This window comes from Rattus norvegicus, chromosome 18, assembly GCF_021556685.1.
Source record: "Rattus norvegicus strain SHRSP/BbbUtx chromosome 18, alternate assembly SHRSP_T2T, whole genome shotgun sequence".
Taxonomy (NCBI): domain Eukaryota; kingdom Metazoa; phylum Chordata; class Mammalia; order Rodentia; family Muridae; genus Rattus; species Rattus norvegicus.
In genome coordinates, this window is record NC_141551.1 from 70,917,860 (window position 1) to 70,933,210 (window position 15,351).

The 15,351-nt window shown below is 50.5% G+C and overlaps 1 protein-coding gene and 1 long non-coding RNA gene across 14 annotated transcripts in view; one reads left to right on the forward strand and one right to left on the reverse strand.

Annotated features, from left to right (window-relative positions):
- Positions 1-15,044, forward strand: part of Dym (dymeclin) — a 297,388-nt gene extending 282,344 nt beyond the window's left edge. For all 13 annotated transcript variants that reach the window (XM_087592291.1, XM_087592295.1, XM_087592293.1 and 10 more), the window contains 1 exon segment: positions 14,669-15,044. In XM_087592291.1, the coding sequence (XP_087448417.1) occupies positions 14,669-14,818 (150 nt within the window). In that variant the 3' untranslated portion in view covers positions 14,819-15,044.
- On the reverse strand, positions 6,133-8,552 carry LOC147999875 (uncharacterized). The gene is made up of 3 exons (XR_015643069.1): positions 8,171-8,552; positions 7,896-8,046; positions 6,133-7,355 (listed from the first exon to the last, which is right to left on the reverse strand). It is a non-coding gene; the product is annotated as an uncharacterized LOC147999875 (long non-coding RNA).
- Positions 15,045-15,351: the final 307 nt, after the last annotated feature.

Here is a 15,351-nt window from a genome sequence, read left to right on the forward strand (position 1 = left end):
CAGGAGAGGAAGAGAGGAAGGGAGAGAGAGAGAGAGAGAGAGAGAGAGAGAGAGAGAGAGAGGAGGAAGAGCGGAAGAGAATCAGAGAGAGGAAGGAGGAAGAGTCTCCTGTAGCTTTATTCACCACTTATATACCCAAGTCTCCAGGTAGAAAATATCTGGGAAGCACAGTGGGAAACCCTGCCTCGTGACTACCTGGCTCGTGACTTCGGTAGCAATAGACCGACTACGAGATCTGAATTAATTAGGGAGAAATCCGGGAAGACCCTAAATCTCAAGGATAAAGGCTGAGGGAGCAAAAGGCAGAAGTAAATTGACCACCACCCAGGTGTGGTCCAGGTGTGTCAGTTCCACATGCATCAGCCGGGCTCAGCAGAGGTCATGCAGTGGAGACACCGGGTGTTACTACTTGGTCTTTTCTTCCTGTGCCGTAAATACATGGGAGAGGCCTCTGTCCAACAATCCCATGACTTTATGGCAGTAATCTTAACTGTGGCCATGCAGTTACAAAGCAGCCAGGCCCAAATCCAATACGGCTCCCTACAAGACAAGGTTTCTCTGTATAGCCCTGACTATACTAGAACCTACTCTGTAGACCAGGCTGGCCTCGAACTCAGTAATCTGCCTGCCTCTGCCTCCCAAGTACTGAGATTAAAGGCGTGTGCTGCCACCACCAGGCTATGTCTCGTCTCACAGTTTTAACAGATGCTTTCATGGTACAAAGGGTCACCCTGCGGTTTAATTTATTCTCACCTGTTGGATAATATTCAGATGAGATTTATATCTAGAATTCAGGTCACCCTATCAATTCAAAAGAAAGAAGTTGGGTAGATGAAAGGAAGAGTGGGCCAGTCAGTGACTAGAGCAGGCACTGGCTACACCGTTCACTGAGCTCTCCTCTCTGCTGTGTGCAGAGGAGTGTGCTCAGTGGGAATGTGCGGCCTGCGGTCATTCTGTAAGGTCCCCTCCCCCACAGAGCAGCAAAGGGCAGACTGCATCCTCACCTCGCACTGCCACTGAGCTCTGACCGCCAGCACAGGCAACAAGACAGCCAAGGACTGGCCATTTGATTAGGATCACAGCGTAATCATAAGTAAGTGATAAAAGCCCTTCAGCCAGATATATAGATATTATAACTAATAAAAAGAAGGAAAGGGCCACAGGTCATCTCTTGTCTTGTTTGTTCAGGCTTCTAAACAAAATACTAGAAGCTGGATGACTGCTTATAAACACAGCTTAATTTCTCTCAGCACTGGAAGCTGAAGTGCAAGTTGAAGGCACTGCAGAGTCTGGCTCTCTCCCTCCTCGCTGTGGGAGGAAGGGTCTCCTTTACCAGTCACTGCTCCCACTCATGATCCCTCACCACCTCACCGACCCGCAGAGACCCCACTTTGAAATACCATCGCCCTGTGATGAACCATGACACAGAGGCTGGACACAGACTCCCAGACCCGGCCCTGCAAGAACAATCTCCTGGCCTTTATCCTGCAGCACCTTTCCTTATCAGAGCCGGCTTTACTGCCTGGGGACTCCCGGGACTTGTAGATGTACCCGCAGGGTAAACTGCCCCCAGATAAGCCCAGATCCCTCTCCTCTCCTCTGTCTTTTGAGCAATGTTTTTGAGGCCTCAGCTCATGTTGGACCTCACTGCTGGGCAGATCCTGGTTCTCAGGGTCACCTAACGCTCGCACCTTGGTTTTCAGTTTTTGACGGGGGCGGGGGTTTGGTCGGGTTAGCTTTCTTTCTTTTTTAAGTTTAAACAGAACAGAATTGATTCTTTTCAGTAAAGTGTATTCTGCATTTCTTACTCTAAATAAATCCAAATAAAAGAATCTTTTATAGTTTGCTTCCTAGATCCCATTCCTAAAATATAGTAAGTTAATTGTTTAAATTCAGAATTTCCTTTCTGAAAGGTCCTTTAAGATGTTTGGTGATTATTTTCAAGGTAAATTCCAATTTTGTTCATTTCCACGCTTGCAGTGTAGACGCAATTGAATTACCCACGGTGGTTCTGTGAGCACCGAGAAGGATCAGCAGTGCATCCGTCTGCATTGACAGATGTGGATTCAGAGCAGCCGGAGCCCGCGCTGTAAACCGTGACTTGCCGCGCTTTGGAACAGAGTGCTGGCCTTTGCGTGCTCTGTCTGCAGGTGCTCCCCTTGCCTTCCCGGACACTGCTTTAAAATAAGTAATGGTAGCGCCCAAAACAGGAGAGGAGTGCTGCTTTCTAGCTGTCCATCCTCCCAGGCAGAGTGTGGGCTCCCCGCCACCTTCTGCAGCATCGTGTAGCGAAGCAGGGCAAGGTCTGAGTCCAGCCAGCACGGCGTGCCTACAGGAACCACGTCAATGGCCTGGCCACTCTCCAGCCTCGTTCTCTCCACGGCTTAGAGCGGCCTCAGCAACTGTAATCGTTTGCAGATGAGGTAACTCTGTCAAGGAGGTGATGCTGTGCGCCTGACCGTGTCTGTGCGCCTGCTAGAAAGCTCCCACAGCCTGGCCTCCTCCGTCCACAGCCCAGATGGCAGAGGGTGCTGCTCACGATAAAGATGGGGCTTCCCCAGCAGTGCACCTACTTCAGCTCCAGATAACTGGTAAATAGGAGAGTTGCCATAGGGAGCACTCAGCGCCAACTACCCGTCCCTTGCCACCTCCAGTCCACCTCAGAGATGTGCATCACAGAGATGTGTGTTACACTGGTTGGTAGATGGTGGCGCATCACAGTAGCTCGCAAGCCCCTGGCCCTGAGTTGATGTTTTTGGGTTAACACGCTCACCTCCATGGCCTCATGCTACAGCTACGACATAGAGACAGTGACAGCCCTGAGGATGGCAGCTCCTTGCCTGGTTCCTCCTGGCTCCTATCCTGCAGTTCTACCCTATGGTGACCTGTGTGACCCTATGGTGACCTGTGTGACCCTACAGTCGGTATCTGAGCAGTCAGTGGAAGACTGGGCCCAGAGACCAGCCCTCCTCACGGCATGCAGCTGCCTCCTCTCTGCAACGGGTGCCAGCTGAGTGCCACCCAAGGCGTGTTCTGCCATGAAACTGCCTTCTGTAAGATGTGAAAATGCTTAATACCCTTTGTCAACAATTAGAGGGTCTGTATGGTGCAGTCAAGTCTCTGATGGCTCAGACGCCAGTCCAGACCCCTGGTTTTAGATCTGAGGCCAGTCTTTACCCTGCTAGCCCACAGAGGAAAGATTCCTCACACCTGGGAGAGCCAAGTATGCAGGCTGACACGGAATCCTAAACCTGGGCTGTTCGCTTTTTCTAAAATTTGATGTGTAGTTCTCCACCCTGACAGCATTGTGTCACGGTATCAAAAAGGTTAGACGCAGCTGGCTCTGCCCCTTTGCCCAGGAATTGTGAATGGAAAGGAACCAGCTTTATAGCTGGAGTCAGGCATTGTTTCCCCTTATGGGCACTGCTGCTACTTCTGCCGCTGGGCTTCTTCAAGGACAGTCCCTTGCTGGCAGCCCTCTGGTGTTTGGATCGCATTTGATCCGTGGTGACATCCCCTGCCCTGTTTATGATCCTGTCTCTAACTTTGTTTTGAAAGCAGGGTCAGCAATACTAACAATGTAACAATGCTAACAGCTTCTTCGGGTGTCCTAAGTGCCTTTGCTGCTCCCTGATCCCTTGTGTGGCTGACTGCTTTGTTTCAGGGAGTTAGGAGCAGAGGTGACAGCTGCTGAAGAAATGGATGTGACTTGCCAGTGTGTTTAGGGAACCCCCAGAGGGAATGTTATATCCACCCACCCAGCCTTGCTGTCTGCTTCCTAGGGCCAGCCCAGTCAGTGGTGCTCAACAACAACTTTTGAGGTTTGTTGGTCCTCATGGCTTTGAAAATGTAAACAAGTCACATGACGTGCTTTGACTTTAGAGAGATGACTTGTGTTGGATGATCATGGTCACCAGGCGGGGACCCACAGGTCGGGTTCAGCCTACATGGATCTCACTTGGGTCACTGGGAAATACATTCAGGGGACGCACAAAGGGGAAGGTCCTCCCTCCTTTGAGCCATAAAATGTCAGAACTGTGGCTTTGGAACAATGAATGGTGGCTCATACATTTAGTTCTAGTTCTAAGCAGGCTAAGACAGTAAGATGGCCACAAGTTCAAGGCTGCCCTGAGCTACACACAGAGTTTCTGACCAGTCGAGGCTACAGAGTGAGACACATCTCAGAAGCCTATGCATGCCCCCCAAAAATTGTGGGTTAGTGGCAGAGCTTGGCTGGCATTCATGGTGCTGCAGGCTCCAGCCACAGCTCACACATCCAAAAGTGGGGGTCGGTGTGATTGTCTCTTCACGGATTGAAGAGGCATCACTGGCTTAGCATCCAGGAAGCTTTCCACATTCTTCCAGAGCAGGCTGTTCCTCCTGTGAGCAGAGGAGAGTCCCCTGCTGAGATGGACACTGAGGAATGCTGGCCACTTCTTCTTGCTAAAGAATAACCAAGATAGGATTGCTAACAGTGAGGAGGCTCCTATGGGAACGTAGAGACCGTCAGATTTGCTTACCACTTAAACCCAAAGACTGTTCAGAGAAGCTAACGCCTAAGAACGAGAGACAGCGTCTTATCTCAGACTGTCTTAGCAGGATTCCCTTTCCAAATACCTCTGCGACATACACGGCAAAGGCTGGCTCCCCACCTGATAACAGCACCCAGCCTCCACCACAGCCTTCTGTCTGTCCTTGTCCCATCGTCCGCTGCACATCCCTTAATGCGTAGCTTCCTGTACACACGTCTCAAATACGGCAGAGTTCCTTATTTTTCATGAATTTATCTAAATATGAATCAGAGCCTGCTTCTAATTCTTCACTCCACAAATTAGTCTAGAAAAAGAGCGTGCAGACAGATGACTGCAGATAAGCAGTGGGGGCGTACGTCTGAGCCCTGGGTCACCTGTTTTTACCCACACTGCAACCTGAGTGGGAATCCGAGAGGTCGCTGAGAATGGGATCCCTCACCTTGTCCCCTGATCTTCGTAACTGGTGCGTCTGTAAGACAAGTGAGAGCCATATGCAGTGTGGCATCGCCCTTCATACCGTGGCCATCGTCTGAGGGGAGGGTCTTCCAGTGGCACAGTCATGGCGGTGATTGGTGGCATGGCTTCATAAGGCTCACTTGGTCACAGATGGCTCCAGGCCACTGCCCACCAACTCTCCCAGTGTTCGGGACCCTTTCCAAGCCTGTATCTCATGGGTGTGAGTATTTTGCCCACACGTATATCTGAGCACCACGTGTACACCTCGTGCCCATGGAGGCTAGGAGAAGATCTCAGATCCCTTAGAATTGGAGTTGCAGGTGACTGTGAACGGCCGCATGGATGGTGGGAACCGAACCTAGGTCCTCTGTAAGAGCATTCGGTGCTTTAACAGCTGAGCCATCTCCAGCCCTTGTGAGTGACTCTGATTTGTTCACTAATACGTCCCACTCCTGTGTTTGTCATTTGCTCACTGAGCCCCATGCTCTTAGGTACTAGGGGGTGCATGTGTTGGGTGTGTGGTCACCTGGTGCACTTTACGTCTTTCAGTCACACCACATCAACTTCCTGCAAGCCCCTCCCTCCCCGCTTCCATCCAAGCATTGGGTTCCTTCCTGTGATAAGCACCCCTCAAAAGACAAGGCACACTGTGGTTGTTCCTGGGCTCCCTTTGGGCCAGCTTGTGACACGGGTGTTGCAGAAACTTCTGTCCTGTGTACCTCTAAAGTGTTCTCCCTGCAGCCTCTGAGCTGGAATACCCTGGCCATATCTCCCTCTCAGGAGCCAGTGAGCCACGGGCCGCTTTAGCTACCCCTCCAAGTGCCCTGTGGTAAAGAACTGTCCTCTCCCTGCCGTGCACACCAGGCTCTCGGGGATGCCTGTGCAGCTGCTTTTCTGCCTCGTCTCTAGCTGCTGGCCACCCGGTACCAGCCAGTTCCACTCTGCCCCGACAGTCACGGGGCCTACCCTCTTTCTGCTCCAGGCACCCACAGGCACTCAGAAATGAGACATTCAGAACCGAAGACAAAGAAAAGCCTCTCTCCTGCCCTTGGGCCTCTGCCTTTAGAGAAGGTCCCAGAGGGGATGCTTTCTCAGGCCTCACTCATTGAGCCTCAAGTTCTGGCTAGAAAGTACACTGTGTACATGTGTGAGAATGTCATAATTTAATGTAATATCAAAAACTAGGATAATAAATGCATTTCTAAAAATGAAAGTGTTATCAAACAACAACAACAGCAGCAGCAGCAATTTTCTGGTCAGCGTGCGAGTGCCAGGAGTAGATCCTTCGCTCTTCCTGAGAGCCAGAAACCGTGTGAGAACAGCTGATAGGCTCACTGGAGACCCTCAGGTGGTGAAGCCCTTTCTGAGCTTCGAGGGCTGTGCCTGCTGGCTTACTCCCAGAGGACTTAGTGTTTGTCCTCCTGCTGCCGGTGGCTGCATCTTGACACATGTGCAACTCATTCTTTCATTTGCTCAGCCAAGAATCTGGTGGGTTGATGGCATCACCGGTGCCTCCGAGTGTGTCGGTTCACTGCCCTCCCATCTGCCCAGCCCCGCTCGTCTGCCCCCGTGTGAGGCAGGACCAACCAGAGTCCCCCAGGGTCTCCTCTTCCTTCTTGCCATGCCCCGCCAGCCCCCCGTGACTGCTGCTGAAGTCCTCAGGTCTGCACAGAGCATGACTCCCCTTCCCTCTACAGCCCCAGATGCAGCGCCCAGGCGTGATCGTTAAGTAACAGTAGAGGAAGGGGAGAAGGCACAACCAGATGGTCTCACACAGGGTGTCACACAAGGCTCTAGAGCCCCCACATCCCGTAGTGCATCTGTGAACTTCACAGGTAACCGTTTCCTTTGCTGTCCTGTGGCAGGCTCATGAGGCCGCTTTTCCACTGAACAGGCACCATAAACCAGCCCCGTCAACAGCGACTTGCCCGGTCGGTCCAAGGCCACACAGCTGCCAGCCAGTTTTGGCTGCCTTGGGCCCAGCGGCCACCATCTACTGTCTAAGCCACTTACTATGTTCAGGAAACTCATTTCAGCGTGCTGAGTAGCCGTTTGATTGTAAACTGCATTAACTTCCTGGGGCCTTGCCAGGTGCTTGCTGGGTGTCTGATGCTATCAGTGTAGACTTGAGGTGGAAACTGGAAATCTCACCGAACGTCTGTGGTAATAAAATTATTACAGTTGTACCCTACGTCTGCTCACTGACTTCCTGTGGGTTTTCACCGGATCACATGACTGACAACAGAGACAGGCTGTAGGCTCTGGGTCTGCCAGCTATATCCAAGTCTCACTGCCACCTCAGACTTCTGCTTTGTCGCAGAGCTGAGGGTCCGGACGTCCCACTGTGGTAGGTTGATTTCACTGGAGCTGATAAAAAAAAAGAGTTCCGGCCCACTTGAGAGTCTAACATTACCTCTGGCTCCAAAATTTAAAACAACAAGATTGTTATAAGTGGTTTTGGACAAAGACCAAGCTTCAAGCTTCGGAGATGGGTTTTCTCTAGTTTCAGAACCAAGCCACAGGCCAAGGATCTTGAAGAGAGCTGTGAATGCCAGGGCTCCTACCTGGCAGTTCCCTTGTCCCTCTCCAGCACCCATCCCTTCTCAGAACACCGGTGATTCTTGGGATACAGTAACCCAAAAGTCCCTGGCAGGAGCCACAGTGGGGGCCTGAGAAGGGCCAGAGCAGCAGAGTACGTGAGGGGACCATGAAGCACCTGGCTGATATCAGAGCTGGGACTAGCCCACAGCTGGCCCAAAGCTGCCATGTAGCTGTTTGTCAGGGATGGAGACGCCCCTGGTGAGGAAGCTAGGCGTCCCTCAGCCCCACAGGATGGCATTATTGTTCATCATAGGTTTGCACAGGGGTGCCAGGGAAGGATGGCTCTCTCTGGGTTGTTGACATTACCTTCAGACTTGACATTTCTTGGACTGCATCCTGACAATGTGTCCCCGGTGTCCTTAGCTCTAAACAAAACCCTTTGTCTTTCTTTTCCTTGGCTCTTGAGATGTCTCAGAGAAGCACGTGGTCTTGAGGATGTCTGTTCAAGGCTCTGTAGCTAACCAGACAGACAGGTTGTGGTGGTGGGGATGGAAAGTGTGGTGCAGGCCCAGCTCACGTAGCCGTTACACGTGCATCGCCTGCTGAGTGGCGTTTTGAAAACTCCACCGTTTGCCTCTTACCTGCTCTTTCGGAGTCCTCAGTCAGCTAGGCTTACAGATACCTCGCCCATAGATGGGACTTGGCCTCCTGCTTTCAGCTGTCCGCCTCACGCCACCAGTCTGGAAAACAGGCCTCCATTTACCTTGCTATTTGTGCCACCATCCTTTATGAACCATGTAAGTGACCTGCTGTGGAGGATTCCAGAAAGAACCCGGAAAATAACAGCTCACAGTTCAGTCACTCACTCAAGGAGAAGGATGACAGACAGACAGACAGACAGACACATACACACAGACACACACACAAAGAGAGAGAGAGCGAGAGAGAGCGCTATACTGTCTGTGTCTTGGAGCCATGTGTGTTGCGTCCAGCAGGCTCCTCCCGCAGTGGCAATGTGTTTACATTGTCATATTGTTCTGTCTCAGCCTTCTACTTCCCTGTGGTACACACCCAGTAGACTACAGCTTGCAAACACTGTCTGTAAAATGATCAAATAAATCTTCACCAGACAGCAGGCAGGGCCCAAACCCTGTAGGCCACTCACTTAGTTACTTAACAACAGCTTGATACCGTCTAGGACTCAGACAGTTGGGAGAATTGCCCTTGAAGACCGACAGTTGAACACCCAGGACAGAGGTATCTGCCGAGAAGGCCAGCTGCATGAATCCTGCGCCTGATTGACTTTAAAGTCGCATTGGGGTCAGCAAGCCTGGCAGGGAATGGAGTCATCTAACAGACGGTCAGAATTGAAAGGAACTCCTAAGTCCCACGTTGTACACAAGCCGAGAAACCGAAGTCCCAGAGAAACACCCTAAACGCCCAGCTTGCTTTCCTGGCCCCAACCTGGGCTGCCAGAGTGCATGTCATAGTGAGACACCCAGGCACCAGGTTGAGTGAGACCATTGAAGAGCATTTCTTGGAAGGCCTGGAAACCTTACATCCACCCTAGCTATAGATGTTTGGAGGATGGACACCCCAATCCTTGGTTTGAGAGGCTACACTGGAAGAATCCCTCTGCTGGCTGTGGCCTCTGGGCATGTTACCCAACTTCTTCACTTCTCTTTCTGTACAGTAGTTTAAGACCTGACACATGATTATTGTGTGGATATGAAGTCCTTTGTTCATTCAGTTCAGCAAATAAGTGTCCATAACAGGCCAGATGCTTGGTTACATATGAAATAATTCAAAAAAACAGGATCTGCTGCACCAATGAGAGCTGAGAAGACTAAACCTGCCAGCTGGGGCTGCCATGTCTGTCTTCAGTAAGGTGCTCATGGTAAAGGTGTGTGTGTGCAAGTATGCATGTGTGTGTGCGTGTGTCTGTGTGTATGCATGTGTGTGTGCTTGTGTGTGTGTGCCTGTATGTGCATATGTGTACCTGCATGTGTATCTGTGTGTGTGCCTGTGTGTGTGTGTGGCTGTATGCACATATGTGTACCTGCATGTGTATCATCTGTGTGTGTGCCTGTGTGTGTGTATAGTGTCTATGTGTCTTTGTGTCTTGTGTGCACGTGAGCATGTATGTGCATGTCAGTGTGTGTGTGTATGTGTCTGTCTGTGTCCTGTATGTGTATCCTGTGTTGTGGCTGTGGCTGTGTGCCTGTATTTGTGTGTGTCTGTATGTGTATGCCTGTGTGCGTGAGTATATACATGTGCTAGTGTCATATATATATACATATATATATACATATATATATATGTATATATATATGCCAGCCAATGTCACATCCCATCTCTTGGGCTGTCCCTGCAGGCTCCTCCCTTGATCCAGCCCCATCTGTCCAGTCCCGTGCAGCTCAGAGAACTTGTTCCTTCCCACCCCAGCTCCACCTTGAATGTTGCTGGAGGTGTCACATACTCATGAGTACCTGTGTCATGGCCCCCATTTCACATACATGGTAGGAACGACCCCTGTCACATTACTGTAACTGTAAACCTGCCTCAGGGTCACTCTTTCTTCCCACCTGCCTGCTTCTGAGGGAAGGCTGAGTCCATGTCCTCTCAGTGACTAGTCTTTGTTCCCTAGAAATGTCCGTGGCCTGACCCTGTGTTTGGAGCTCAGCACTCCTTCCTAGCTTCTATGCAGGGAGGCCAGGTGCCCACCTCGGTAAGGAGCAGAGGAGAAACGGACTTGCATCCGTCCCAGTATTCCTGGTCTCTTATTTGTCATTGTACTGTCAGTGACAACTGCCAGCATTCACTGATGGCCCCTTCCGTGTCAGACATTCTGCAAGGCCTCCCTGTCATCACATGGCTTACCCCATTTGAGCGCTCAGCTGGGAAATCCAGACAGTTAAATGCAAAACCTCAGCAAATGGTGCTAGACTGTATCCTAAGAGCCCAAGGCCGAGTAGGGGATGAGACTTCCAGAGTCACAACTAACAAAGGCAGACTTCCTCATAAACTGAGTCAGGGCACTCTGTAGCCACAGCCGTGCCTTTAGTCCTGTGCTTATTACGCATTGGGAAATACCTATAAAAGAAGGGAGGAGGAGAGAAGTCAGGAGAAGCAGGGATAGGAGGGGAGGGGAGGGTTTAAATGATGTCTTCTGAATAGTTTTTCTCATTGCTTCAGAGATTACACGAGTACCTAAAACACATTTTAATATGCCTGTTAATGAAACCAATTCTGTTTAGCTAGAAACGGCCTTGCCTTAGTCTCAGAATTGCTGAAGTAGGTTGAGTCGCCTTTCCTTTGTAGCCTAGCTGGCCTGGGACTCACTATATAGACCAGGATGGTCTGAAATACACAGAGATCTTCCTTCCTCTGCCTCTCTAGTGCTGGGAATAATTACTAAGTTATCGTGGAGACCTTCTGCTGCAATGACCATTGTTCAACTTGAGTAATAACTTCATTATAAAACTACCCATATCTGCCATTGGCAGTTTGTCCTCATGAGCGCCATAGTGTTATATCCCCAGGGTGCACTGGACGCCCAGTGATAGTGAAGGCTGTGCATGATACGTGGGAGCCTTGGCTGTTCCTGGCTGAATCATTTTCTTCGGATGAGACACACAGTCCCCACCTTGTACCTTTGTTGAGGGTGAGATGGGTTCCAGTTTGTAGCTGTTGATATGACAGACCACCCAGGGATGCTGGCCGCTCTTTCTCATTTCCACAGCCTCCAGACTTCAGCACTTTGTTTGCCTCACACCCTTCAGGACAGTCACAAGGATTTCCCAGCGCTGTGAGGGTGGGTGCGTTTGGTGACAGCCAATAGCTTAGTAATAGCTCTTGCCTTCCTTGAAGTGGGTCCTGTGTGAGCAGTTCCAGCCTCCTCAGACACAGATAACGGGCTCACCGAGGTCGCCTCCTGTCCCATCAAGACCTTCTCAGAAACCTCCCCTGACATGGCACTGTGTGGAGAAAAAGCCCCATCCCCTTGAGTCATTTGGTTGGTTTGTTTTGTTTTTAAACAGGGTCTCTCTTTGTAGCCCTGGCTGGCCTTAGAACCCACAGAGTTTTCTACCTGCCTCTACCTCCTCGGTGCTGGAATTAAAGGTGTGTGCCACCACGTCAGTTTTTTGGGTTTTTTTTTTTTTTTTTTGGTTTTTTTTTTTTTTTTTTCTTTTTTTCGGAGCTGGGGACCGAACCCAGGGCCTTGCGGTTGCTAGGCAAGTGCTCTACCACTGAGCTAAATCCCCAACCCCACGTCAGTTTTTTTAATTCTAACAACAAAGACCCATGCTCCTTAATGGCTTCATTGCCACACAGAAATGCAGGGCGTTTAAGGAGAGCAGTGTGCTGCCCAGAGCTCATCCTCAGTGGTGCCTCAGAGAACTGCAGCTGACCGCAGTAGTAGAGCGTCTAAACTCCAGTCGGTCAGATGGGGGCTCTTGGCCTCACTCCACCCAACAGGCTGTGTGTCCTTGAGGCAAGCACGGAGCCTGCTGACACCGGGTGACCCTTCTGTTAGGGGGTTACTCAGCAGACTGTTGTGCTCTCTGGTGCAAGGCTGTGCTGGGAGCAATCTTTGAAGGTTTCATGAGAGTGAGGACCACTTCTGGCTGTGCCCTACTGCTACAGATGCCTCTGCGATGGTTGGTCCTTGTCCACACTCACATGACAGACACTCTGGGGCCAAACAGTGAGAGCTGTCTTTACTGTAGCACAGCCTGAGAACGACTGCCTGTGGTGTGTGCTAGTGACTTCGAAGGCCAGGGAACTTCCTCTTTAAGAACATTCTGAATTTTCAAAATGTAACTCAGAACTTCCCCAGCCACAAAAGAATTTAACTCTGTTTGACTCTGTCCCTCTTTGATCATTCTGAAACCCTGGGGATCTGGCACATGGGTGTTTTCAGTCTGCATTATTCTGACTCATACACATTCGCACACACACGCGTGCGCGAGTGCGCACACACACACACACACACACGCACACACACGTTGTAGGAATTGTGTGTGTGTGTGTGTGTATACATGTGTGTATGTGTCTACGTGCACCTTGTGTACCCAAACCTTCCTTTCCTGAATCGTGGAATCTCCCAGTGAACGCCATTTAATTTCAGACCAAAGTTTGCACCTCACTGGAAACCACAAACTTGTCTCCCACACTGGGATGGAGGGTACTGATAAGGGCATTCTCTCTATGCTGACTCTTCTTCAGATCCTCCAAGACTCCCAAGACCTTAGTTAACCCACAGTCTGTATCTTTGGACACTGCTTACTAGTGCCGACACTCCCTGCTGCCTTGTAGACCCATCAACATAGTCCCTTGCCTTGGGACTCACACTCGCTGTCCACTAAGGGTATGCTTCCTCTCCATCTGGACATGCCACCACGGCAGGCCCTGTAGCATCTCCCCCTTCCCACTCCTTGGGTGAAATGTTCATTGTTGTCCCCACTGCTGTTTGTCTATCCTCCCATGAATGTGTACTTCCTGTGCCAACAGGAACTGCTACACTCCAGGCCTCAGCCCACACAGGCCTCCTGGCACCAAGCAGCAGACACCAGAGTAAACAAATGTGCTCTGTGATAACATTCAGGGAGACGGTAGAGCTCTCCTATCTGTCTGTGAGACTAGGGCAAGCTTAGTGCTCAGTGCATGGAGATTAGCTCACTAACACAGTGAGCTTTGAACACCTCTAGTACTCTGGGATGCAGCTACAGCAGGCACCAGCCTCTGAGCCTGAGCACAGGGCACACATGTGGCTATGGGTGCAAGCAGGTGCCTTGTTACCACCTCTCTCAGGCTTCTGCTTCAGCCTTCCACCTATATCCTACCACCCTGGCTTGTCCTTGCTCTCCCAGCGCTGCCTGTAACAGAGATTACCACATGGAACCTCCTTGGCTGGGGGAAAAGGCTAAAGGCTTTTAGTAGACCCCAGCTGCTCCTCGGGCTGCAGCGAGAAGTTGCCTCTGTCCGAGGTAGATTAGGAGGTCAGGGATAACATTAGAGCTAGAAGCTGAGTCCTGATGCTGTGGTACAATGTAAGTGCTACCTCAGGCCACTACCTGCCTGCTCACAGCCATGGAGAATGTGCCAAGGCCCGAGGGGATATACAGAGCCAGCCCTGAGCCTCCCACAGCCCTAAAAAGGACTTCAGCCTTTCAGTCTCCAGTAGGATGAAGCTGAGGCCAGACAGAGAGCCAGATACTTTCTAGTGATGGCAAACTTCCCTCTTTAGTTCATGGTTCAGGATTTTCAATAAATAAATAAATACCACTTAATCGTTAGCAATTTATCACACTGCTGGAGTAACACAGCCACTCACACAAGTACCTGCCCACACCCAAAGTCTGTATGTCTCAGAGAACTTTATACAACCTGAAGAAGGTTAAGAATGTTTGAGGGAAGAGTCTCACCTCCAAAATAACCCACTGCTCAAGACAGAATCTCTCAAGAGGAGCCGGGCTTTGGCCCTGAGCAGGAAAGAGGGTACAGCGTGTCTGCCACTCAGCAGAGACCTGTCTCTTTTCATCCCGCCTCCTTCAGGTCCCTCCTCAGCAAGCCAGCCATCATCTTAGTCAGGTCACTGTTGCTACAATGAGACACCATGACCAAAGCAACCTGGGGAGGACAGGGTTTGTTTCACTCGCACTTCGTACAACAGTTGAGGACAGGAACTCAAAAGACAGAGCAGGAACCTGGAAGCAGGAGTTGATGCAGAAGTCATGGAGGGGTGCTGCTTACTGACTGGCTCCCCGTGGCTTGCCCAGCCTGCTTTCTTATAAAACCCAAGACCTCTAGCCCAGGGATGGCCCCACCCATGGGCAGGACCCTCCCCAGTCAATCACTGATTAGGAAAATGGTCTACAGGCTTGCCATAGCCTGGTCTTATGGAGACAGTTTTTCAGTTGGGATTCCCTCCTCTCAGATGACTTTAGCTTATGTCAGACTGACATAAACCTGGCCAACACAGCAGGAGAGTTATATTCTCCCAACCCAAAAGCCATTTGACAGTCGAAATTTGTGAAAGGCCTGTATTCCTAGCCTGTGAGCACTGAGGGAAGGGACTTGCTGTACACACACCACTGCTTTTGCTCCTACATAAAGTCATCTTGTTCTCATTGCAGAAATTTCCAGAACTGAAATTCAAATACGTGGAGGAAGAGCAGCCTGAGGAGTTCTTCATCCCATACGTCTGGTCTCTGGTCTACAACTCGGCAGTCGGCCTGTACTGGAACCCACAGGACATCCAACTGTTTGCCATGGACTCAGACTGAAGCAGGACACGGCCATGCCTACCCCAGCCCAGCTGCTAGTTACTTCACGTCCAGGAGCAGAGCAGACAGACTGCCCGCCCGGTGTGTCTTCTGCCACAGAGGGTCACACAGCCTGCTTCTCTCACACACTGTGACTGTCGGGAGACTTCTCAGTTAGCGGTAGTTCACTGAGCTTTGATGTACTGCAAGGGCGAGCACAGAAATAAACGGAAAACATGCTGTTCAACATGCGACTTACATTTAAACTTCTAAGCCCAAAATCTAGAGCTGCCCCAAGATACTGGCCTTAGGCACATAACAAACACGTCAACAGGAGAAAACCATTCCCCCCTTTTTAAAAATTATTACTGTTTTTAGATTTATCTTTATTTTTCTGTGTGTATGAGGTTTTTCGTGTGTGTGTGTGTGTGTGTGTGTGTGTGTGTGTGTGTGTGTACACACTCATACCACATGCATGTGGAGTGCCCACAGAAGTCAGAAGAGGGTGTCAGACAGGAACTGGAGTTACAGGCAGTTGTAAGCTGTCCTGTAGG